Source organism: Halictus rubicundus, chromosome 8 (assembly GCF_050948215.1).
Source record: "Halictus rubicundus isolate RS-2024b chromosome 8, iyHalRubi1_principal, whole genome shotgun sequence".
NCBI classification, from domain to species: domain Eukaryota; kingdom Metazoa; phylum Arthropoda; class Insecta; order Hymenoptera; family Halictidae; genus Halictus; species Halictus rubicundus.
Genome location: NC_135156.1, coordinates 15854080 through 15879147, shown reverse-complemented (window position 1 = coordinate 15879147; position 25068 = coordinate 15854080). Strand labels below are relative to the sequence as shown.

Here is a 25068-nt window from a genome sequence, read left to right as displayed (position 1 = left end):
CGCCATGTATACATGTGTTTATATGAATATGTGTATGTGAATACTTTTAAATTTTGTAATCTAAAGTCGCGCGAAAGTTACAAACAAAATAATTACAATTCTCTGTACGTTACTCTATTAAAACCTTTAATGTATGTTTCCAATAATCAATACATATTAAAAGTACAATATACGGTTATATCATAAAGAATATTGATCAGAATGTAAAAAAATGGTTGCGCGTTACAATAATCAGTACATATTAAAAGTACAATATACGTTATATCCATAAAATAATATTAAACAGAATGTAAAAGATTGGTTGCGCCTAATCAAGGTATTTTCTTTGGATTAGGTACTGTGCTGTGTGTAGAGTGAGTCATCCAAAGTTAAAGCATGCGAGCTACGCTCTCTCGTGTCCGCATTCAGCGAATAATTGTCCCTCCAGATACTGGTCTCTCGAGAATTCGTCGTGCCCAGCAAACGCCTTGGCCGTCTATTGACATCCACCTGTTTCAGGATCCGAAACAGTTTGTTGTCCGTGTCAGCCATGATCGGAGACAAGTTCAAGCTCGACGCTGTGCGTGTCTTGATCATGCGGGGGCTTTTCGGGGATCTCATTATTTCGGTTGTTCTGCGCCTGGCAGATTTCAATTTAACGCCGCGTAACATGTCTAGCGAGATCACTGGTCCCCTTGGCCCTGGTGCAGTATTCTTTCTATTCTCCTGCAATACAAACGTCCCCCTTTACCCATTCTTTAGCATAGTTTCAGGTGGAGACAACACGCTAGAAGAACCTACGACACCCTATCGCGATAGAAGATGCAGAAACTCAATTGCAGAAACTAAATTAGCGTTGTCGAGACGCTGGCATTAAACAGTCAGACAGGCAGCAAAATGTAAAAGTCGTTTGCGTGGTTTCGCTAGAATTTTTAGGCAGTTTTTGGGCGAGTGGTGCCGATCCTCGCGGTTTACCTTAATATTCTGCGGTGCTTTTTTTAGGGTCACCTTCAGCAGATCCTCGACGGTTATAGCTGGCCTATTACGCAATGGCGTCGAGCACTTTCTCGAGGGTGTACTGACGCTTCTCACCGGTGTAGTCGGCGTGATTGCTATTATTGACGACTGGAATAATGGAACTGAAGGAGGAGGAGGAGGAGGAGGAGGAGGAGGCAGCGGCGGTGGCGGTGGCGGTGGAGGTGGTGGAGGAGGAGGAGGAGGAGGACACGCCGGGATAGGTGCAATTAGATTCGATGGCAGCGGCGGTGAAATATTTGAAGACGGTGTAATCTTATCCTCTAAAGTTCTATGCAGCATCTTTAAGTCCTGCATCATTGTCTCGTTGTTATCAGCCAAGATCCTACTGATCTCTTTAGTCAAGGCAGCTGACGCAGCTTCGTTGGCCGCATGTGTCTGCAACCGGATTACTTTAATCGTCCTGGAAGATCTTTAACGTACACACGTGTAAAGCTATTTACTCACGCGAGCAATCTCTGCGGTCAAGTAGTTCATCTTCTCCAAGAACGTATTAATTATCCGGTCGTTTTCGGAGCGCAGGGCAGCAACGGCTTCAGCAAGCTCTTCGAGTTTTTTCGCGTTCTCCTTTCCAGACGGCAGCAAGATCGTTTGCTTGAACCGAACGAAGTTCTAGAACGATTGTCCGAAAGTTACCATTGCGCCGAGCTATGTAGAAAACCTAAGCAAGGTTACTCACGCTTTGTAAAGTATTCGCTAGTTTCTTCATCAACCAGTGGCAGAAGACAAAAACTTTAATCACAGGGTTACTGGAGGTCGTGAACGATTGATAGCTTTCTTTCCTGCTAGAACGAATACATTTCGGACAGTACTCTATGCCCGCTTCAGGCTGAAAGCGAAACGTGTTTGGTCAGTAAAATTCTATCTCAATTAAAGAGCACACCGGTTGAAGGACGTACATCGTGCAAACTTCTACTACAGCCACCGCATTCCGACACAGCAGGTAAATCCAAGGTAGAAGCCGCGAGAGATTCCGGTGTGCTGATAGCAACCGTTTTCTGTTCTTCTTCTTCGTTGTCAAACTTTAGAATGGTCCTACATCTCTTGGCAGGAGGCGGCGAAATATTGCACGGTGTAGGAGAGCGAAGCCTAATTCTAGCCGCCTTGTCATCTATCTCGCCAACATCCTCGAAAGGACGCTTATTGGTGCGTTCAGAATTCTCCTGCGATGTTAATGCGTGCGTGTGTCCTATCAAAAAGCCTGCAACGTATTCCTGCCGTTACAATCCTGCGAAGTCTTGTCGTGCACTGTCTCATACTTCGTACCAGAATTCCCTTGACTGCTCCACTTTTCGAAGTGTTCGACGCTCTTCGTTTCGTCTTCGAATTGATTCGGAAGAAAGAAGTTCGAAAAGGACTTACCATCCTGCAAGGAGTCGCATTTGTTCATCTCCAGTTTAATCTCCGGGTTCAACGATAAAGTTCTGTCCAATGGATAGTCGCCAGTCTCCGCGGATGTGACAATTTTCTTCGATGGATCGTCACTGTGATCGTCATGCTCGTCCGATGAATCTAATGTTTTTCGCCGTCGCTTAGGTGTAATTTCCGTGCTCAGCTCATCGTAGCTCAACAGCTCCAGCTGCTGAGACTCGAAGAGCACCGATTCCGGGGAACGTTGCTCTAAAAGTCTAAGAGACGAACACGATCTCTGCAGCAGTGTCTCCTGAGATTTGTGGTGGCCTTGCCTGCGGCCAGATTTTCCATAACTTTTACGTTTCGGCATGAGAGCAACACTTTTGGAATAAACTAACAATTTTAGCCTGAAGAACGCACGTCGCTGCCGTTACTCCTCGTTTAAACTACTCTAAGGAACGGTTCTGCTTCCTGTATGTATATGTACATACAGTTGACATTGTACGGAACAACTATCGTTCGAGCATTTAGGTATTTGTTTTGACACCGACAGGCTTGTTTCAGTTGAAGGGAGGAGACTCCGATCAAGTGAGAGTGCGGAGGCACACTCACACGCTATTACGTCGGCATATAAACAAGCAGAGATAATAAATTTATTAATTACATGTGCTCGATATCATTACGCTTGGCAATATTCATGTGTTAAAAGTTATTCTGTATCTCGAGTATTATCAGCAAGTTTTACTAAAAAATTAGATTAGAAGATGGTCAATGAAGTGCTTGTCTACATCGTTAGCAAAGGGGATTTTTATGAAGATTAAACAGCTAAAAATAATAATATTGTCGCCTTTTTAGTATAGAACAGAACCATGTCTACTTTTTAGCATGGAACAGAACCAAGTCTACTTTTTAGCATGGAACAGAATCCACATGTTCTGATCCTGGTTAAAAAGATGATGTGGTTTCAGTTCCATGCAAAAAGATAATGTGGTTCTGTTAAAAAATTAGAGTTGAAACCCTGGACGTGACCACTCTCATATCCTCTCTGTGTAACAGATACAGGTAACTATTACCAACTGTCGATAACATTTGGCTACCAGTTTCAGCACTTTACCGCTACATGAAATGGCGCTGTACGGACGTTTGAAAGGAGCAGATAATTCTTGCTGCTATTTCTATTATTTCTTATGGGCGTAGCGGCAATGATTATTTGCGCTATCCTTAGCAGCTTCCCAATACAAATATTGTAATTGTTTCATGAGAAAAGAGATTTTCGTGGCATGAGAAATTAAGAGTATAATAATTGTTGAACAAGGTTGATGTAAATGTAATTATTTTATTAATAAATTAGTGAACAAATGTAGCGATGTGGTTGTATTTTAAACACATAGGCGTCGCTGCGATTTCCTGATCTGTGGCGACACACCGTCGAAGTGACGTTTCTACGGACACGTCGCCACACGCGCCTCCACACTGTCCATCGCTGCGCATGCGTACTAAATCGGCAGCGACGTTTACGATTCGCGTGGACGATTTGTGACAACTTGTTGTTTAGAGAGGACTCGAAATATCTGAGAAAACGGCGCGGACAATGTCGGGAAAATCGAAAGCATTTACCAAAGAAGAGGAGCTGCTTCTTCAAGACTTCTCTCGCAATGTTTCCACTAAATCGTCGGCGCTTTTCTATGGCAACGCACTCATCGTTTCTGCGATACCCATCTGTGAGTACACAAAACTTTACAAATACAATATTTGCCTTTGTTCCAATAATTTGAACGGGATCTTCAATTAAATTGAGTCCATGTTTATATCATGACTTGACGGAAGAGCAAATTACTACAAGAAGAATTCAATTTCTTTGAAGATAACCTCTCTGTTTGTTTCAGGGCTGTTCTGGAGGATCCATTTGATTGATATTTACGCAAACCTAATTTCCTTCGTTTTAGTCACGTTAACTAGCACATATGCACTCGCACTTGCATACAAAAACACCAAATTCATTCTTAAACATAAGGTAAGGTTTCCGGGATTATATTTTAGGACTGGGTTTTGATCCTTCAGAATGGAGATGAAATAAATTATCTTTGATTTATAGATTGCAGTGAAGAGACAAGATGCTGTGACCAAGGAGATGAGCAGGAAGTTGGCTGAGGACAAGAAGATGAGCAAGAAAGAAAAAGATGAGAGGTAATTTGGTATCTTACATATTCGATCCCACAGCTCCTCTAACGAACGATTTAAATTACTTTAAAAATTTGTATTCCCAGTAATTTCTAACATGTAACAATTTTTGCAGAATCCTGTGGAAGAAAAACGAAGTGGCAGATTATGAGGCAACCACTTTCTCAATTTTCTACAACAATGCCCTGTTTCTGGCTCTAGTAATCGTGTCCTCATTTTACATTCTGAAGACATTCACTCCAACTGTTAATTACATATTCTCCGTTGGCGCGACGAGCGCGTTGCTCGCGCTATTATCAACTGGTTCCCAGTAATGCATGCAATATGAGAATATGTGACTGCAATCATTTGTTATGTTAGGTGGTGTCGCGAGATTCTGTAACTGATCTTTTGATATGAATGAATGCCTACAAGTAATAAAATTTTCTCTATTTATAGTAATCTCGGTCGACATCGTTGCCGCTCAAAAATTTGGACGCGTTGTACTTTTATTCAAACTTCAGGTTTACGCACATGTTCCAGATTCTTAAACGGCAATGTACATCGTTTCTGGCTTCTTTCTAGTCGTTCACCCTGTCCTAAAAAAGGTCCCGATTCCTAGTTGTATTTGAAAACGCTGTCACATTAGGACAGATTTTGCAATTATTGCAACAAAAAGGTTGCGTCCGTGGGAAATTGATAAAATTTAGATGTGTCAATTTTGGTGCTCAGTGGTTCTAGAGTTGAATAGGAGTCGGTAGAGAAATTTCTGTCGTATTTCAATCACGATTGTGCCTGTTTTCATCATAAACTGGCGACAGATGATTAATCGTGTTACACTCACCGGTTCTGTCACGGTGCCGAGCGAGACCCGGCGGGAAATTAACGGGCCGCGCTTATTATCAAATATTTCGCGTTCGGAAAACTCATGTTCCTGGCAATCGGTGACCGGCTGCATTAGCGACACACGCCCCTGCATCCGTTTACGTCGGCGAGATACGCTTTATCGGGCAGCCGATGATTCTAATACGAATCAATTAGGCGCGGTCCTGCCGCGGATGACGGGTTATATCGGATCACAGATTGTAATCCATTATAAGCGTCCCAACGTGGGTCATTCTAATGCTTTATTTGTTTGTTTGAATTGGAGGCCTGCCAGCATATAGCCCGCCGAAGGAAAATCCCTCGCCAAATCGTATATTCTATTCCTGTGCGGCAGTGAAAATACAAACATTTACTTATACGATGTTCGGGCATTATAGTCCGTATCACTAAATGTTAGTTGAAGCGCAACTATAATTAGGTTATATTTGGAATACAACAAACAATAATTTATCACTCCAACTTGTTTACTATGTTCGAAATAACTCGGCGAAAGTAACTTCATTTCCTGCGAAATTCGTCAATTCGACGAAGAAGAAAAATCTGTAGTGACATTTTACTAGGTTTACGGAGGTTAGGTTTACGGAGCACCAAAAGTGACTATTTTGGTCTAGTTACTATTAAGGGGGCCGGCATGGTTTGAAATCCATATACGTATGCAAGGGTTAAAATCTAGACAAACTGCCGCTCCAATATTGCAATGAGCAGTTTAGAAGTGGTCAATTGTGTTTCCTAAAAGTCCAATCTACGTCTGTATAGAGCCCAAATTGCGAATTTCTACCTCATCGTAGAGTAATTTGTAATATTAGAAAATTCGAATTCTGAAGCAAGTATCACATCACAAGATGGCTGCCGCTGAAAGATTCTCTTAATTTCGAGAGATTTAGTGTTCGTATCGAAAAAAGGCTCTATACAGACGTAGCAAAGACACGTACAAACACGGTGGTATGCATTTTTAATTGATTACTTACTTATTTAAGACGTAAAATGTCTAGAAAAAAGGCACAGGATAACATAGCGTGACAGTCAAGGCCAAATGCCTGCCGATGCGTCTATTCAAATTTTTACCATCTTTTTAAATAATAATATATACTCAAAGAAATAAATTTGTTGAATAATCCCTTGTGGATGCATCTTTGCAATCTGAATAATCGCAAATTAAATATATTAGAACGCGGTACCGTAAACCCGGTGTTAAAACACTTACCGGCAAGTTTAGAAATTGCATACGAGACTGTCCGCAAAATGTTGGTTTATAAATCGATTGGATGGAAAAACGTATTGCGCCGATTGAAATGCAATTAAATTCGGCACCGATCGTTTCGGTATATGTTCTTATGTATTCTGATCCGGTGCTATGTTAGCGAGTTTTGCAAGTATCACCAACGAAAGCGGCGGGACAGATGCGTAAAGGAAAACCGTGTCGCGGGTTTTCGTATTATAAGGAATTTGCATTGGCACAATCATAAGTGTGCATTTGGCAGAGGCGTATCAGCTTCCTGGTATGATTTATCTGGCCCTCGTGATGTTAGCGTAATGTTGACGAATTTCTTCGATTATTACGCAGATATTCAGCCGATTCGGAATGGGAGGCCGGCGATCTCTTGGAACCGTACAGAGGATCGCGTGTCCGACTGGACGATCGAGATGGCCGATAAATAATAATTTACAACGTTCGACGTACACCGTGGCACTTAGGCACCGTGCGTTTTGGAACATCTCCAAAAGTGTTGATCCACGTTCTCCAGACGGAACAGCCACGATGAGTCCTCGCGTTGCCGACCCACTTTATTATCCGGCAATGTTCCACCAATAATAACCGTGTTACTGGCACCGCCGGTAATCCTGGATCACAGATCACAAACGTGTGATCTGCCTCCCTCCTGTGTTCCACGTTTCCCGTTGGTCGAGCATCGATTTATACACTCGTAACAATTATACGATCCCCTATTTCTGATCTCATACCGACGGATCTAGACTGATCTTTATCCATCTGTGAGATCAGTGAACATATAAAACACCAGTAATCCAGTACACCGAGAAAAATGAAGATTGCCCCTTCTATTTTCATTGTAACAAATGTTCCAGTTCGCAGAATTTATTATCCCCTCGTTTTAATGTTCGCAAAACAACTCATGAATAATTGCAGGTCGTAGAAAAATTCGTGGATAACATTTTAAGGATAACGAATTTAGCCAGAGGAGATACCGCAGAGAAAATGCGTCTATGAGAATCCGAAAACACGCATGCTTAAATTGGACCATTGTTTATAAATAACGATTTTGGCTTTCGGAGTCCTCGGTTGCGGTAGGTTATGAAAAGCTAGAATAATAGATGCGGAATTGCAAATTGTTTGTTTACTGGTGTGCTCGAGACGACTATTCACTGCGGAAAAGACACTATTGGCAATTTGGCACCAATCCACTCAGCCAGCTACAATTCTTTGTTGGTATTCGTCATCGTGGCAATTTCTCTTTGTTGACGAGTTTTCTGGTAGGAACATTGAAAAGGATGGACCGCGGGGCCCTTCGATGCAGATCCAAATTCAATGGTACTCTTTTCACCTGTTTTGACTACTGTGGAAGGAAACGTCACGCGTCGGTGCTGACTAGGTAGGTTGCGTAATAATACTCGGTCCCTCAGACTGTCCGATCCCTGTCATCAATTGGGGTGTTCGAAAGTGATCATTCTAAACTACTCGAAATTAGGGGATCTTGGGTTTGAAATGTAAAACAGCCATTTAGTCTGTGGAGCAATCTAAACAAACATGTTTCATTCGATAGATGGTACCTCGAGCTCGGCGTTAGGAGTCTACAAGAATCGCAGGATCTTCGAGGAGAAAGTTGAAATCGTTGTGAAGATAGTTGGAACAGCCTACAGTGCATCGTCAGGGTTAATTTAACGAACAAACTATAGACAGGAATGTCTGATTCAATAAATGGTACCTTGGACTCGGTGCTCATTCCCTGTAAAAATCGTAGAGCCCCAGAAGGGAACGTTGCACCCCTGAAAAGGGTAGCTAAGGTTGTTCAACGTCTCGGCAGGGTCAACTTGAAGAGCAACCCAAAGTGGCTTTGTCTGATAAATGGTACTTTGAAGTCAGTGCTCAGGAACTGTAAAAACTGCAGGACCTCCGAGGAGCGGACTGCACTCTTAAGAAAGTAGCTGCGATAGTTCTTTACCTTTACAATAAAAATTTGGGACATTCGGAAAAGAGACTGAACCTGTAAAGGATAAATTGAAGTGACCGTCAAGATGTCAAAAAAATGAGATGAAAAGGTGTAGAACTGGTAAGCCATTCGAATGTCTGCTAATCGTGGATGTTTTAATTGTCATCGACGTAAGAGGCCGTCCCTTGTGGATCCGCTAAAGACCCACTTATTCTGTTCTAGATCAGGCGTGCGCCTAAATTACTGGCACTGACCAGCGACCGGTCGGCGCATAGACATAAATTGTTTCTTTTGTTTCTGGCACCGCCGCCTCTTGCCCCAGCCACGGTCCCGATCGTTTCTCTGCTTTACTGTCGCTTACGCGGATTGTACAATTTCCATTCTCTATTTTCGTAACCGTCTCGGGGGATATCGTTCGGCGAGGAAAAGAGGTACGCGACGTACCGCTGATTCAATGAACGATTCAAGAGGTCCGCGAGTCAACGGAACAGGCCCGCCGCGGACATCTAAAATTAAAAAGAAACACTTTCGCCCGGAGATATTTACTTCTTGCACCGGCGGTTATGCTACCCCGTTTCGTTTCTCCCGCTGTTCTAATTCGAGAACCACGAAATCTGTTTTCTCCGCATTATTCTCTCGCGATCGATGCAACTTTTTGGCGATCCCCGACGGTACGCATTATCCTACTCGTTTGGGGTCCGGGCGCAAAGTAGTCTGCGGATGACGAAACGTCTCCGTAGGCTCGAAAACCCGCGAAACTGTTTCCTCCGAACGCCCGTTGCCCACCGGGTTTCACAAAAATATCTCCAGCTTCTTTACAGCCCGCTACCGACGGCAGTGGTTTCTTAGAAGCCATTAAAATTCTCACTTTGGATCCCGGCGATGATGCAGGGTGCATCAACTTGATACCGTCGGACCGGCAATTATTATCTGACGATCGTTTCATATCTCGAGTGTTCAGTGAATCCGCGTGAAATCCTCGAGGGATTTCAGCGGCAAGCGAACAGGTGGTTAATTCTGAAAATTCAGTATTTGCAAATTATTTTGTTTTCTACCGTAGAATCGGTTGACGACGATTTATTATTGTTACAGGAGAACGGGAGTGTTACAACGGATGAAACAGGACAAACGGATGGAACCTGTTATTGTTCTAGGAGAACGTGTTCCAGAGGGCGAACAATGTCAACGGGAGCCGGAAGAATTTGTCCCTGGTGAAAGAGAGAGTCCGAAGGCAAATCGGTCGACGAAGACCCGTCACCATGGTCTCGGGAGACCGGGGATGTTCCGGGGGATGAACAATGGGGTTCTCCAGAGGAATGCGTGTCCCTGGTGAAAGAGCGAGGACGAGAAAATGGTCTGGAGGCTGAAAGCCTCGAAGACGGCCCTGATTTCGAGCCTCTCGCGGCACCGTCTGCATCCCAGAAATAGCGCAAGCGCCTTTCCAAAAGCTTTAAGGCCCGCTACGAGAAGCGAACCGAGGCGGCTAGAACAAGACCGGACGAAACCGTGAGAGGAGAGGAGGGAGAAGAGGAGAGCTAAGGATTGGTAGCTGGAGGTAGGGCGGGGTGCGGTCCGGGTCTGCCACGCAACCGCTATATCCTCCAATTCGAATATTACCGCGACGGTGGCCGTTCTTCGTGACAGTGCTCGACAGTCAGCAACATCACCATCATATACAACCACCGATCCTCAGTCCGAGTAAAAAAGCAAAGACCCGTAATCCGCACGCGAATAAACCTAAAACACCCTCCGGGCCGAGGCCAAGTTGCACAGTAGTATAACCAGTGTTTTAAACCTCTAAACGTTTTAAGTAAGAAAAAAAAAAGACCGCGCCACCATGGTATGTTCTATTGATGATATCGTAAGTCGTCGCCCTGGTAAACATACACGTTTTCCTACTGTTTATTTATTTATCGTATTTTTTTTTCTCTCTCTCTCTCAACTTAATACACTTCGTTGATGACCGCGGCGCCTCTCTTTTTCGCCTGTCTTTCTTCTATCTGTCTCTGTTCGTTGGATCCCGCTGTCCCTCCGGACTCGGTGATTCGATCCTTCCGGCGTCCAGCGTGAACGATTGTTTCTTGAACCGTTTGAAGACCAATTTTTCTGAACCGGTTTTCTTCGTTTCTAGTTTTTACAATTTTCCGGAACTCTGTCCGGAGGAAAGGATTTTTCCGTTTCTCGGAGTGTAACGAAATTGTTGAGTGAAGGAATTTTAGTTTAACAATGTTTTGTGTTTGCTTCGTCAATCTGTACTCGACGGTGGACGAACCAGTGATAACGGCAGCGGTTAACGAACGAGAACTGTTTGTTCCAGACGGCAGAAGCGATCGTTTACACTGTCTGACACGGAATGCCTGCATCCACTGCACTCTCTCTGTCTCTCACACTATTTATTTTACTATTTTTCATACTAGTCTCTGGCCTGTGATCTTTTTGTTTCACTTTTTTTTCTCTCTTTTTACATAGTGCACGACGATCGAAATTAATCGTGGTCATTGTTGTCCCAGAGGCCGAGGTCCTGGAAACGTGATTGTTTCTTACATGGCGAATTTCTGTTGTCGAGACGTCTTCCTTCCTAGCTGATGAAACAAAACCAAAAAAAAAAAAAAGGATCAAATTTAACGAAAAACATCTTAAATATAATATTAAAATTATACAATTGATTAGTCGTGATTGGTTACGTTAATTGGAGCAGTAATTTTACGTTTAAAAATGTTGGAGAGTTTATGGAAGAAAGGCTGCGACTGTGTGTCCGACCACTTACGGCTCTTTCTACTTAAACGAGTAGCGAGCGCCGCAAGGATCAGTCCTTTTATATATTTATTTCTTTTTTTAAATTATAATCGACGATTTCCGGTGTTCTATCCATATGATAAAACTTGCAAGCCACAGAACAGTGAACATTAATTAATCGAATCTGCACGAGTTCCATCGGATCGATGTTAACATTGCACGAACACTTCGAAAGTTTCTCCAAATTAATTCGACATGACGCTCTATTGGTAACAGCTCGCCGACTCTGTGCAATTAGAATAACAAAGTCTCTCACTTCTCTTAAATAATATTCTCGAACGTCTCTATTCACATGGGAATAATTAATAAATTAATCATTGCAACGAGTATCTCCGTCAGTGAACACCGAGTGCGGAACAGACGTCTCCAGTTTCATTATTTTTGTGTTCGCAGGCCGACGAACTTCCCCCCGAACAAATTGCTGGTATGTAACAATCAGTTCATTAATCGTCGATGTTTTTATCGGTCGTCGATCGAATCGGTTCACCGCGAGAGGTTAAATAAGAACGCTGGTCGACAAGATCGGATGTCGAAGGAGGAAGTATCGTATTTACCGATCGCGACTATATTTAGATTATTGTGACGAAATTAACGGTTAATTGAGAAGAACCACGGAAATCTGGTTCAAGTGACTACATTCTTATTATACCGAACAATCTACAAAATACATTTCTTACTCTAACACGATTTTTATACGATTTTCCATTAGTGGTCGATTGGGCAAAAAATTAATTTTAATAGTTAAAAACTGTACAATTATTTTCTTTTCTATCAGAGGTGGTATTCTCTCTAAGATAAAACGTTCGAACAGAATAAATGTCTTTGTCGAAGTCCATATTTACTTATAAAAATTAATACGTTCGTCATGACCTGTATATTATAATGCGAGGGGTTGATCACATATCACAACCATCAATTCCACATTCTCTCCAAGACAAACTACTCGAACCATTAAAATTCGATTTACAACAAACCTAAACAACCGAAAACCGTCTTGAAAATGTAACGGGCTCTTCTGTGGATCTTCAGCTAGATAAACGACTGAAAGATCCAAAGGGGGTTGCAGATCTCTCGTAAATTGAATGTTCGTCGAACATGTCGCGCCATTCTTGGCTTTCCGGTATTTCAATCCTCCCGACATTCGTCGAAAGCGAAACGGTATCGTGTTTACTGGACGCAAACTAAATTTAGCCATCATGTCTCTCTCTCTCTCTCTCTCTCTCTCTCTCTCTTTCTCTGTTTCTGACCGACGTTCGTCGACGAGAACGTTTCCCTTACGGCTCCCTGACCCTTTCGTCAGCGTTAAGCCCCGTTCAATCGTTCCGGAAGATCTCGCGGCCGCGTCCGACTATCTTTAGTCCCTTCGTCGCGTCGTCTCTCTCTGAAACTCCGCGGACCAAAAGAATAGGGTTGCTCTCTGTTCGGGTGCCAGGCCACGATCCCCGGGACAAAGAAAGCCTGTCGTTGGTTTCAAAACCCGCGCGGCCCGGTTTACGCAAGCGGAGAACACGTTTTCGCGATACGGACGCTGTCAGCCGTCCGGCCGAGCGGCTTTGCGAAAACAATGCAGCTTGTTTTACATTTATTTGTTGACTCGCGCTCGCTGATTTATGCTTCCTGCTGAAAGCTCGCTGCGCCAGGTGCTCGGTCTTCGGGTTCGACCCTCGCGCGATTTTCGGCCACTGGTCGCTGGAGATTCTTGGCAATCTCTCGTCAATTTGATCTTCACTTCTTTCGGCTCTTCTGGTTCATTTCTTCCGGGGTTTTCCTGGTTTTGAGAGTCCACCAAGGAGAAATCAATTTTCGTTGTTATATGGAGGCAAAGGATTTTTCTTTATTCTTCATTTTTATGTTATTGATTGTGTTGATTTTCTAGGTTCTTTGTAGTTACATTCTTCTAGTTCTTCATGGTTCTGATAAGCTCAGAAGATGAAACTTTGCTATTATATTAACGCAAGGGTGTTGATCCTACTTTTTCAATTTCTCCATTTTTATTTGATAGCTTTCCTCATTTTCCCAACTTCTTTATAGTTGGATTCTACCAACACTCTATAGTTCTGATAATTTCATGAGAGCAGATCAATCTTCGCTATCACGTGACCGCAGGGGGTTGATTTTCTTCAATCTTGATGCTCTGAAGTGAGCATTTTTCTTTATTCTTCATTTTTATGTTATTGAATGTGTTGATTTTCTAGGTTCTTTGTAGTTACATTCTTCTAGTTCTTCATGGTTCTGATAGGCTCAGAAGATGAAACTTTGCTATTATATTAACGCAAGGGTGTTGATCCTACTTTTTCAATTTCTCCATTTTTATTTGATAGCTTTCCTCATTTTCCCAACTTCTTTATAGTTGGATTCTACCAACACTCTGTAGTTCTGATAATTTCATGAGAGCAGATCAATCTTCGCTATCACGTGACCGCAGGGGGTTGATTTTCTTCAATCTTGATGCTCTGAAGTGAGCATTTTTCTTTACTCTTCATTTTTATATTATTGATTGTGTTGATTTTCTAGGTTCTTTGTAGTTACATTCTTCTAGTTCTTCATGGTTCTGATAAGCTCAGAAGATGAAACTTTGCTATTATATTAACGCAAGGGTGTTGATCCTACTTTTTCAATTTCTCCATTTTTATTTGATAGCTTTCCTCATTTTCCCAACTTCTTTATAGTTGGATTCTACCAACACTCTGTAGTTCTGATAATTTCATGAGAGCAGATCAATCTTCGCTATCACGTGACCGCAGGGGGTTGATTTTCTTCAATCTTGATGCTCTGAAGTGAGCATTTTTCTTTACTCTTCATTTTTATATTATTGATTGTGTTGATTTTCTAGGTTCTTTGTAGTTACATTCTTCTAGTTCTTCATGGTTCTGATAAGCTCAGAAGATGAAACTTTGCTATTATATTAACGCAAGGGTGTTGATCCTACTTTTTCAATTTCTCCATTTTTATTTGATAGCTTTCCTCGTTTTCCCAACTTCTTTATAGTTGGATTCTACCAACACTCTGTAGTTCTGATAATTTCATGAGAGCAGATCAATCTTCGCTATCACGTGACCGCAGGGGGTTGATTTTCTTCAATCTTGATGGTCTGAAGTGTCACAGTTTCAGCAACGGCCAGCCGATCTTCTTTCGAGAATGGAACGAGGAAAGCCCGGCCTAAAAAAAAATTGAAAATAGAGCGAGGAACGAGCGGGTCGGATAAGTTATCTCCGCTTCTACAAGCCGCGTTCCCAGAGTTTATTTGTGCTTCGATTCGATCGAGGGCAGCCAGCGGGTGCCTATGTATAGCTGCGGAACCGAGTTAGCGCATATCGCGTGACGATTCGATCGCGGGAATCGGATTGGTAAAAATAGAGGAAGGTTTCTCCAGAGGGAAGCGTTCTCCGGCCATCGAAAAATAGAAACCTGCCTCCGAAAAATCACCGACTTTCGTTCCGACCCGAGGATGCGGGATGATCCTTCTGGCGACCTTCCTCCATCTGTACAGAAAGAATTATCGACAAATATCTAACATTTACTATACGTCCAAGCAATTACTTAACAAATAATTGACAGGCTGGCTCTGCACATACTTACAATCGTCAAACAGTTTAAATCAAATCGATATGAAGCTTTCGTAGAATGCGATACAGTCCTATATTACTTTTCAGAAGCAACGTGTTTCTTAATTTCACTTTGCCGACAGTTGGCCTGAAAAATGAAAGTTTGTAGAAACATAATAATTGTAACAATGCATGGTTACTCGAAGAGGATTAATCTATCAATCTATCCAATAAAAGCATCAGAATAGAACAAATTAAATAATTTCACTGTTCTCAGTTTGTTATCTTTGCTACCAAAGCAATCCTACTCCTCTGCCGTACAATAAACCATTTTTAAACTGGAGAATGACTGGAGAAACCATAATAATAGCTGAAACAGCTTACACGATTAGGCTCCGTGACCCTAATTATTTCCCAAATTGTACGATAGCAAGCCCTTGGTAGCAGCAGCTTGTTCGTTGTTTTTCGGCGTGATAACGAATCCGTTCGGCCTGTAAATTGCCGTCAAATTTCATCGCACGGACCGCCGCCAGTCGACATCGATAAATAAACGTTCTAACTAGTATGAACGATGGTGCACCAGGCCAAATAAGCATCGAGCCAGAATCGCGGGGGTACGGAAGGGCATTAACATCGGATTCTAAATCTGAACCGTATCGTCGAGTGCTCTTAACCCGACGCACCGATGAAAGTGAGGCCTAAAATCCTTCCGGCGCGATATTTAATCCTCGCCTGCGACCGGTTCGATGCGATCGTCTAATTATAAATCCGCGTGCATACTTTCACGGGCAGAAACGCATCCGATTTTTTTTTCCCTCCCCCGCAGTTCTGCGCAAAGCGTTCGACAGCTTCGACAGGGAGAAGAGCGGGAGCATACCTACCGACATGGTCGCCGACATCCTCAGATTGATGGGCCAGCCCTTCAATAAGAAGACCCTCGACGAGCTGATCGAGGAAGTCGACGCTGACAGTAAGTAGTCTGCGTCGGCCATTGGTCAAACGCCGCGGAAACGTTACGAACACATTATCTACCGGCGATTATTCCATAATTTTCGAAAGCCTTATGGCCCGTGGCTGAGGATTTTCAAATAGCTCCTTCAGGCAACAGAAACTTCAATTACTGAAACACCTTCCGGCAAATAAAGTGTTAACAATAATTCGCAGGCGCCGTTCGATAACAGTCTAGTAATTACCTTAATTACTGACTTCTTAGCTTTATGTTCGCATAAAACACAATTTTTACAAAGTCAACCGCAATGTATAACTTCTTTCCTCCACCTCCAGTAATTTAGCCTTTAACTCGCCAGTTTCTGGATAAAAATCTGCCATCTATTAACAATTTTCTTTGACAATAAAAAGCTACTGTTAAGAAGATTACACATATATTCGACAAATCTAAGGCTTTACAATCTATTGAGTTCTTTTAGAGTGACAAGTGCTAATTGAACCCGACCAGTAGACTGCAGATTTTATGCATTTATGACGAAAATGAATAAGTGCAATATAATGCAGTGTTCGAGCTGATTTAAATCTCTAAAGAAAGAATGAAATTTCTATATGGCTCCTGTTTTGTACCACTTTTTAAAATATTTATCTTGCATAAAGATCCACAGTCTACCAATCAGTACCGCTTCAGTGCCAGAGAAAAGTGATTTCAGAATCAGGATTGTTTGTTGCTAATTTACAGAATCCGGGCGCCTCGAATTCGAAGAGTTCGTTACGCTAGCCGCGAAGTTCATTGTTGAGGAGGATGCTGAAGCCCTCGAGAAAGAACTTCGGGAAGCCTTCAGGCTCTATGACAAAGAAGGTAGGCTCTTCTGAGGCTCGGTGAAGTTTCAAGAATTTATATTTGCTACGATTCATCGCGCGAACGTCCCACGATTATTGCCGCGCAACTGGAGAACGGGCGACGGGATCAAAGCGAAAGAAGAATGGAGAATGATATATATCCGCTCCACCGAAATAGCCCACTGTTCTCGGAACACGTAGTAAAAGCGCTGTTGACGTCTCGTCTCGCATGGGAATGAAAGCTGACCGAATTCGAGCAGGCTGGGCGGGCCGCCGGCCAAAAATCGGCCGCGTTTCGCCACGAATCCTCTATGAATTACGATTAAGCCAAAGAGTTTCGGACGTGAATTAATGCCGGCGGTTCCGCTCGTTCAGAATTCCTCCTGGATCTATAAATCCTGTCGTGCGATCGAAGACTAATCGATCATCCACGCGCATCCCACGAATAACACGATTTTTCACAATATTTTCAGTCGCCAGAGTCCCTATCACGTTCAATTAGCAACATCGTGGCAAACGTATTTGTCAATTTCTCAAATGAGATCACGGAAACGTTCAACAATTATCCACTTATTGATGCAGTAAATTGTTAAACACTATACATCAATTTTAACCCTTTGCATTATGATTTTCTTTACGCCTACAATAATCAGAACTTGTCAGAACAATGACAAACAGAATTTTAGTTCAATTCAACAGAAATGAATAATCTGTATATTTAGATTGACTATAGAATATAGTTTTAGTATTTAATTTTTGCTGAATTTATGGGCCGAAATAATGCAAGATGGCGACCGGATTTTCTCCGCAGGAAACGGCTACATCCCGACTACGTGTTTGCGTGAGATCCTGAGAGAACTCGATGACCAGCTCACGGACGAGGAACTCGACATTATGATCGAGGAGATCGACTCCGATGGATCCGGCACCGTAGATTTTGATGGTAAATTCTTCCTTCAATCTGCACGCAAGCGTTCTCCAAACAACAATCTTTCCAAACAGCAGAACTTCTAGATTTACACTGAAAGGCTTTGAATATATTAGCGCTGCTCCTTTTGCTACAATGTTCGTGCATAAGTCGCGTAATAAATAACGCCAGCATTTGTTATCGTTTTTGAGAGCCAGCACGTGCTCCTCCGGCATACATTTTAGTTTATTTATACGTTATCGATGAATCGGGACCGTCCTTTCGTGGCTTCCTGCTAGTTACACGCGCTGACTTAGAGACTAACGTTTTTCAATGGCTTAGAATTATAAATACACCTCTTACAAATAATCTCTGTTGCCAATCTTTCTTTTAAACAATCTAATACTCTTTTTTTGTTCGATTCTGAAACCTCCAAAGATCTTCAGCCATTCCTTTCACACCTGCAATTAATCATTTAAAAATTAGGACGTGAATCCATAAATTCATAAAGTGTTCTGTAAAATGAAAAATTTGTCTCGCTGGATAAAAATAGAGTATCAATGTCGCCGTCTGTTAACGCGAGAATTTACAGGGATCGTCGTGATCGTTGTTTTCAATTTATGAAGTAGCAACAGGGCAGCTATTATTTTCAAGATTCCCTCGGTATTACATCACGTCGGAATTCAAGCTTCCTGTGTCTGCGGGTACAGTCCAGCTCACCGATGATTCTGAGTTATGCAAGATGACACCGGTGGCTCGGTCCAACTACTAACTACGATACACGACACTTGGCATTTCTCCTTTTCGAACAACCTGCAAACTGCTTGGCATATTAGCAATAATTTATCCGGCGCGTAGCGTTGCCAATACCAGAAGGATAGACGGCACCGGTAAATAGTAAAGTAGCCGCATCTCGCCATGCCATCGATACGACTGTTCCCTTTTGTTTGGCTTGGACAGTTGAACCGGCTACATGTTAATACTTCCTGAACGCGTCGTATTTTAGGCGGACTGTCTTCCAAGTCTTTGTGATTTATCGCCCGACTCCAGGGCCAAGCTTTTTACAATGTGCTTTCATAAATTTCCAATGGAATTTGACATTCAACTTCTTCAACAGAATTTCATGACTGCCCCTTGTGTAGGCAACCGGGTACACGGACACCCATTTATTATATTTCCTTTAACAATATCTTTTCTACTCTAAAAATATCATCAAACCGTTCTTGTTTGTTCTTTGGACATTCCTGTTTATTTATAGAACAAACAACAATTATATCGTAATCCAATATACATTTGCCACCGACCTAGAATTTATTTGTTTACACATTGTATGCCGACAATTATTTATAGAAGCTGTGGATTCCTCCACATGCATTCCATACGAAATATCCGATTTTAGAATGCAAATGTTTTGAAGCGTGAAGATAATGGATCGAAAAATTAATGAGCTTCCTTTTATTTCGATTTAAAATAGAATTTAACTCCTCCCGCTAAATCTTTATTATTTATGATTGCTGTTCCAGAATTCATGGAGATGATGACCGGAGAATAAACGGACTCTGACTGATGGTGCAGCACAATCCAACTCGAAGACGATAAATGTGCGACGGTCGCGTTACTTCAAAAACTAATTATCTGCGTGTTTCTAAAAAAGGAAAACAAAAAAATAATGTAATGCACGAGAACAATGTCTGAACAAAATGTAAAAAAACGTACAAAGGTCTCCTCCTAACGTCATGACGCGTCTCCGGTTCTTCAGGGGCAAGTTTGTCGGATCTCGAGACTTAATTTTTATCAAGAGATTGCGGTCACACGCCATTTCTCCTTCTGTTTAACGAGTGCCGCCTAATTAACCGTTTCGTACGCAAATTATAATTAATTATAACGTAACGAAATCACAGGTCTCATACACTTGTATCTCGCCCGCTAAGTTTTTTCATGGACAGTATTTATTGTTGTTAATAAAATACCATTAAAAACGACTTCGCTGTTGTTCCTTTCTATACATAATTACACCTAAAACATATACAGCTAGAGGTAATTACATTATTAATGAAAGAAACCCCCTGAATCGCCTAAACTCCCTTTTATTTCATTAACATTTGATTTATAATCACAATAATTCGAGAGTTCTTTATAATTGACATGACAATAGTCGTAAACGTAACGTGGTACAATACTTTTAAAAAAATAGAGTCGCTAGCAATAGACTAGAAAGTTCGGTAACTATATCATAATAGTGGCACTAATTAACTTTAAAATTTTCGACGCGAACAATCGCGCAACGTATCGTTTGCAATACTCTGAATCATAGGTACGCTAAATAGATATCGTTTAGAAGAATGTGTCGAGCATAAATTAGTAAATAGCGAATGACTTAGAACACTATACGGACACGCCCATACGCGGACTAGACTATCGTTTACAGGGAACAAGAGACCACAACTGTTGTTTGTTAGAGATTAAATTCCTTGTTTTTGTTCCAATGGACATCTTTTTGCTTTTCCGTTTTCTCTCGCAATATAGAACTTTTACAGATTCAAAATTTGTTAATAGCATAATAGAATAATATTTTAATCTGTGATTTTTATCCGTGCAGTCTACTTTATCTCATTACACGACTAATTTCAGCTCGTTTATCAGGAGAATTTAAATAATTCTACCGTACTTTGATGGTCCTCATGCTTAGAATGAGAAAAAGTTTCTCGCTTATAATATATACAACGATTTCTTCACTAAATGCTGATCTAACTTCTGTCTTTTTTTTTGTCATCTAGATTTTGTAGTTTACTACAAAGATTAAAATTGGAAAAAAATATTCTTCATGCGATCGAAGGTTCTGCGAATAGTGTGCGTACTCGGTAATAATTACAATCGGCTGAGCAAAATATATGCAAAAATCGAAGTTAGAAAAATAAAGAACATTTCTGATCGGTAACCTGTTGATTGGTACTCCGTTTTCTGCTCCGATGTATTCGATACATACCAGAGTCGCATTTATACTAGAGTTTGTAAATCATCCTCGTCCAAGTCGGGCTTGTCGGAGGATTCAAATAAATGTCACATCTTGAATAAATGCGGAAATTCATTGCTGATTTCGCGTACCGACTGTTGATCCTCTTGGCTTTCACCGGTTTCCTCGCAGAATATTCTGTAGAACAATTTTTCTCATTAACGTGCTAAAATAAAGTTGATTAGTACTCTGTGGATTTTATGCATTTCGAACAAATACGAGTAAGTACAATCTAAAGCAGTGGACAGATTAAAAGAATTTGAAAATACCAATATGTTAGTTTGAACTGATTAAAATTATTGAAGAAAGAATGAAATTTCTATTTGGCTCCTGTTCTGTACAATTTGTACAGACAACTTTTATTTTACAGAAAGATTCGTAGTCTATTGGTTAAACTATATGCGAACCTTGTGAAGCATTTCAGTAGGTCTTCAGAACGATATTTATGCTCGTTGTAGCTTGAGGTCCGTAACACTCGTCTGCATAATTCTAAATACTGTCTACGCTGTAAAAATAATTATTGAATTGAATTTTTTACTTTTCATATAAAATTATAGTGTAAATTGCGAAATTTTGGTCTTCCACAAATGTTCACCATATCGTGGCGCCATCTTCTATTTAAGAACGACGAAAATTAGAACTAAATGTTCCAAATACCACCGCAATTAATTACAGAGGACGCTTCGATACGATTCTTTTTACAGAACTGTGGTGAAAATATTTTTGATTAGGTTTAGTACCTTATCCCCTGGAAACATATCGTACAGCTGCCGCAGAATAATATCAATTAGAACCTTTACATCGTTGGTGTAAAAAAGTCCCGCAGTAATATCGTTATTGAAGAGGTCAATAAATAATTTGAGTACAGAATGAGGTGGGGGTGGTTCATGGTCAAATATCCGCACTGGATCCTCTGAAATCGATGTTTTCTTAAAATCTAGTTGAAATTTTTATATTATTTTAACATACCTTCTCTATTAAACAGCAGCAAAATTTTCTCGGTAAAAATTTTTGCTATTGTTCGTTCCTTCAACGTGTTCAAGACTATGTTCTCCGAATTTGTGAACTGTAAATTGTAGGACAATATCAAATTTACAAATAAATCCGAGATCTGATCTTCCAGGTCCATGTCTGGGGGATTTTCAATTAAATCCAGAACAAAAGATATGAAATCTGGACCCAATTGCTCTGCAATGGAATTTATCATTAGAGATTTTTAATTGGGATAACGGAATATTATCACACACAAGCAACTCAGCTAATGTACCACTACCTACTTTACTCACCCAAGTGCGTAACTGGCATGGGTTCACCCATTGAGAAAATCATAGTGAGCAATAACGAAGAATAATTTAACTTTATTACATTTCTAGGATTACTCCGCATGTCCCTGCTCAGAGATACATTTTAAATTGTTAATCGAACTACGACATAAAATTATTTAGGATACAATAAACGGTACCTTGCCAGTTCCATAGGCAACACGCTATTCAACATTATAGTTAAGATCACAGAATCCAAACTACACATTACACCAAACGACTGTAACAACAATTGCCTAATAGTCCATCTGGGTTCCATCTGGTAATACTGTATCAGTACGGTAACTCCATTATACTGATCCTGCTGCAAAATATATCTAGACACGTTCGCATCTGCGTTTGTCTGCAAAATTGAATCATGTATACACGTAATCTGCTTAAATACTACATAATTTGACTTTCTAATGTATTTCAATGTACCAATATTGAGGTAAGTTCTTTGATATAGTCAACAATAACACATTCATCTTCGTACAACATCCAGTTTCTCTGTTGCGAATCTTCCTTGCAGGAAGTAAGCTCTGTAAAAATTACTTTCAATCTATTGGCGTCGTAGGTCTCCTCCATACTCAATTGCGACACGGTAAATGGTGTCTCCAACTGATGCAGCAGTGCGTCAAAATAGTGGCCTACATTCTTGGGCAACAACTGTTGGAGACCAGTGACCACCACAGTGACTGCCACCTTGGACATCTCGTAGCTTAATTGAGTATTCCTACGAACTTGGTCGAGTAATTGATAAGCTGTATGAGAATTAATATCACATTTGGTTTTCATAGGCGAACTGGTGGGAGTCTGCCTGTTGCTGCCATGCGAGGGACTCTTCCGTATCTCAGACTGAATCTTCTGAGTCTCCGAAGAAGACTGTCTCGGCAATGACTGTCTCCTCTGCTGACACTGCGGTACAACAGGTGCTTCTTCCTCTTTGTCTTCGCTAGCATTAGTGTGCAATGTAGTTTGTGCTGTAGCATAAGAAGTATTGCTAGGAGCCGTGTTAACGTCCCCTTCTTTGGCATTGTAAAGAGGCGAACATATTTCTTTGCTAGGCGTGCCATTCCCAAAATCAGGGGGCATCGGAGCTTGCTTCTTAGTCTTCTTATTAAACTCAGCCTGTCTCTTCTTCTCTATCAACTTCAAGAGAAGATCCTGCTTCTCCACATACAAGGATCCAGTTTGCTGCTTGGTCTCTGTTTTCACATTTTCGATGCAATCCTCTAGAAACTCTAGCAAGGTTTGAGCAGGTACCTGAAAACAGAGTTGGGCAAGAGTTATTTCGAATAACAAATAAAGAAATAACTCGAATATGAAATATTCGAATAACAGATTTTTGTCTTTTTCTGCCTGAAAGACCATAAAATGAATCTAACACATGTTACAATGATTTCGCAATCATACCTTGATGGTAGAGACGTAATTCGACGGTATGTATCCGATAAGCCCGTTTCTGTTGACCACCTGCCACCAATTTCTCTGCTTGGTGTTGGTCTGATACAGAATGAAATAGTCACCCTCCTGGAAAGTGAGGGTCTTTGCGAACGTGGCCTTGAAATCGTAGAGAGCCTTAAGCATTTCATAATTCTCTGGGTGCGTGAAACAACGACGTTAGAAAAATTTCAGATTATCGTTATGACGCATCGGCGGAATATGACAGGTGATCATTGATCGATTTACCGACTCACCTAACCTCGTGGAATTGTCACCCATGGTCGCGGATCGAAACGGAGAGCTGTTTCCGTTCACGAAGGGACAACGCCCAGATGAAAAGTAAACGGGAAGTGGACTGCCTACCGCCGCTCACTAATTTCACTTTCATTCGTGCTCGACATTACTTTTTCCACGGTGTCCTTTTTTGCCCGCCGACTATATATATAGTAGATTCGAAAGGCCCTCTATAACGCGAGATTGGCGTAGGCCAAATGACACCGGATTGCAGTTGCAATACTGCACCGGGGGATACAATATCCAACGCATGGGCAGATTACGGTCGCGTCTATAGTCGCTCACGCATAACGCATTCCACCCTCACCTGCACACGAACGATAATAAAGCAATAGACTTTTCATGTTTACATTCTATCGATGTTAAATTAAATCAATGGCGACTGCAATTCGTTCTCGAATAACGCAGCCTAACAATTTAACTCAATTTCTTGATCGTAAGGTTGAGATTATATATATTATATGTATAACTATTATGTCCGCAATATGTAGACATATATGCAGAACACATATGTCCGCAATAAACCAAAAAGAAAGATAATCGTCAGTGGCGATTTTCCTGTTCATACATGAATTTCATCACATTAAATAACACATTATTTGGATATCAATATATGTATTAACTATTACGATCGAAAAATAAACCACAATTTAACACGACAATCATGAAAGACAGTGGCGATTTTCCGGTACGAATTCCCATGAATCATACATGCATTGCATCGCATAAATTAATATTATCCGGATATCATAAAATCTACATGAACTCAAATTCAATTCCTTCTACATATGTATAGTTCATGAACTGGATGTCAATGATAGACAACGGGGTGATCGCATCGACAAAGAATTAGAACAAAGTGGAAGCGAAAATAGAACATTTACGGTCACTTAAAGGGGTAATGGTAATGCATGTAAATAAAGGTGGAAAAATGAGGAAGATTGGCTATAAACGCACAAGACAATAACATCCTCTCACCTCGTACGGTTGCGCAAAGCAGAATGCTACGGAAACCCTCCGTTTTGCGTACAAATGCACATGCATCTTCCCACTCTAGCTGATTTCTTTCGAACGCATGCGGACTGGTTGCAGACTGCAACGTGCTGTCACGGTGAAGGTCGCTGGAGCAAGGTCAAAAATGCAGCAAATTTTTTATCGTGACAGCTAGGTTCTTTAATCGTGTGCGCTGATTTTGCAAAATACAAACAGCATTCCTTATCAAATTAGAAGCTTTTAAAAGTACCCCATATAACTATTGCATTCCTCTCTGCTATTGCCAGCTCGACGGCAATCTGACCCCAAGTTGCCCCAAGTCAGCTTTTTATCAGTTTCTAACTACAGATCACCTCCTGTTTGTTTTTCCTTGAACTACATACGCGTTGCAATCGATAACCATGCC

General features: G+C 41.3%; 4 protein-coding genes across 5 annotated transcripts; 2 read left to right on the top strand and 2 right to left on the bottom strand.

Annotated features, from left to right (window-relative positions):
* Nucleotides 1–115: 115 nt before the first annotated feature.
* Nucleotides 116–2957, bottom strand: LOC143356027 (uncharacterized). The gene is made up of 6 exons (XM_076791343.1): nucleotides 2377–2957; nucleotides 1914–2215; nucleotides 1694–1843; nucleotides 1462–1626; nucleotides 955–1392; nucleotides 116–705 (listed from the first exon to the last, which is right to left on the bottom strand). The coding sequence occupies exons 1-6, from the start codon at nucleotides 2735–2737 to the stop codon at nucleotides 331–333; spliced, it is 1791 nt and encodes a 596-aa protein (XP_076647458.1). The 5' UTR covers nucleotides 2738–2957; the 3' UTR covers nucleotides 116–330.
* Nucleotides 2958–3834: 877 nt separating this feature from the next.
* Nucleotides 3835–4989, top strand: LOC143356698 (translocon-associated protein subunit gamma). Its single transcript, XM_076792599.1, has 4 exons — nucleotides 3835–4088; nucleotides 4254–4381; nucleotides 4463–4554; nucleotides 4664–4989. Exons 1-4 carry the CDS (start codon nucleotides 3959–3961, stop codon nucleotides 4860–4862), a joined length of 549 nt encoding a protein of 182 aa, XP_076648714.1. The 5' UTR covers nucleotides 3835–3958; the 3' UTR covers nucleotides 4863–4989.
* Nucleotides 4990–10165: 5176 nt separating this feature from the next.
* Nucleotides 10166–19597, top strand: Tpnci (troponin C type I). 2 transcript variants are annotated; one of them, XM_076792593.1, is made up of 6 exons: nucleotides 10166–10440; nucleotides 11769–11799; nucleotides 15747–15890; nucleotides 16608–16727; nucleotides 17520–17651; nucleotides 19139–19597. In XM_076792593.1, exons 1-6 carry the CDS (start codon nucleotides 10417–10419, stop codon nucleotides 19165–19167), a joined length of 480 nt encoding a protein of 159 aa, XP_076648708.1. In that variant the 5' UTR covers nucleotides 10166–10416; the 3' UTR covers nucleotides 19168–19597. The 2 variants fall into 2 exon arrangements, with proteins under 2 accessions (XP_076648708.1, XP_076648709.1); XM_076792594.1 differs by having other exon boundaries at nucleotides 10170–10419.
* Nucleotides 19598–19686: 89 nt separating this feature from the next.
* Nucleotides 19687–25016, bottom strand: LOC143356684 (NCK-interacting protein with SH3 domain). The gene is made up of 11 exons (XM_076792581.1): nucleotides 24913–25016; nucleotides 24648–24790; nucleotides 23630–23976; nucleotides 23346–23530; nucleotides 22371–23195; nucleotides 22091–22293; nucleotides 21915–22018; nucleotides 21598–21816; nucleotides 21369–21541; nucleotides 21036–21133; nucleotides 19687–20766 (listed from the first exon to the last, which is right to left on the bottom strand). Exons 3-11 carry the CDS (start codon nucleotides 23652–23654, stop codon nucleotides 20676–20678), a joined length of 1923 nt encoding a protein of 640 aa, XP_076648696.1. The 5' UTR covers nucleotides 23655–23976; nucleotides 24648–24790; nucleotides 24913–25016; the 3' UTR covers nucleotides 19687–20675.
* Between the last annotated feature and the right edge of the window lie 52 nt (nucleotides 25017–25068).

Bases quoted from the DNA above. Each gene is read 5' to 3' on its own strand.
- LOC143356684 (XM_076792581.1), bottom strand. From the start codon at position 23,654: ATGGGTGACAATTCCACGAGGTTAG. The intron at 22,294-22,370 runs GTACATTGAAAT...TCAATTTTGCAG, and splicing joins AAGAACTTACCTCAATATTG to ACAAACGCAGATGCGAACGT. The intron at 21,817-21,914 runs GTGAGTAAAGTA...ATTCCATTGCAG, and splicing joins CATGCCAGTTACGCACTTGG to AGCAATTGGGTCCAGATTTC.
- Tpnci (XM_076792593.1), top strand. From the start codon at position 10,417: ATGGTATGTTCTATTGATGATATC. The intron at 15,891-16,607 runs GTAAGTAGTCTG...GCTAATTTACAG, and splicing joins CGAGGAAGTCGACGCTGACA to AATCCGGGCGCCTCGAATTC. The intron at 17,652-19,138 runs GTAAATTCTTCC...TTGCTGTTCCAG, and splicing joins CGGCACCGTAGATTTTGATG to AATTCATGGAGATGATGACC.
- LOC143356698 (XM_076792599.1), top strand. From the start codon at position 3,959: ATGTCGGGAAAATCGAAAGCATTTACCAAAGAAGAGGAGCTGCTTCTT. The intron at 4,089-4,253 runs GTGAGTACACAA...TGTTTGTTTCAG, and splicing joins CGTTTCTGCGATACCCATCT to GGCTGTTCTGGAGGATCCAT. The intron at 4,555-4,663 runs GTAATTTGGTAT...CAATTTTTGCAG, and splicing joins AAGAAAGAAAAAGATGAGAG to AATCCTGTGGAAGAAAAACG.
- LOC143356027 (XM_076791343.1), bottom strand. From the start codon at position 2,737: ATGCCGAAACGTAAAAGTTATGGAAAATCTGGCCGCAGGCAAGGCCAC. The intron at 2,216-2,376 runs GTAAGTCCTTTT...AATACGTTGCAG, and splicing joins ATGCGACTCCTTGCAGGATG to GCTTTTTGATAGGACACACG. The intron at 1,627-1,693 runs GTGAGTAACCTT...CAATCGTTCTAG, and splicing joins TAGCGAATACTTTACAAAGC to AACTTCGTTCGGTTCAAGCA.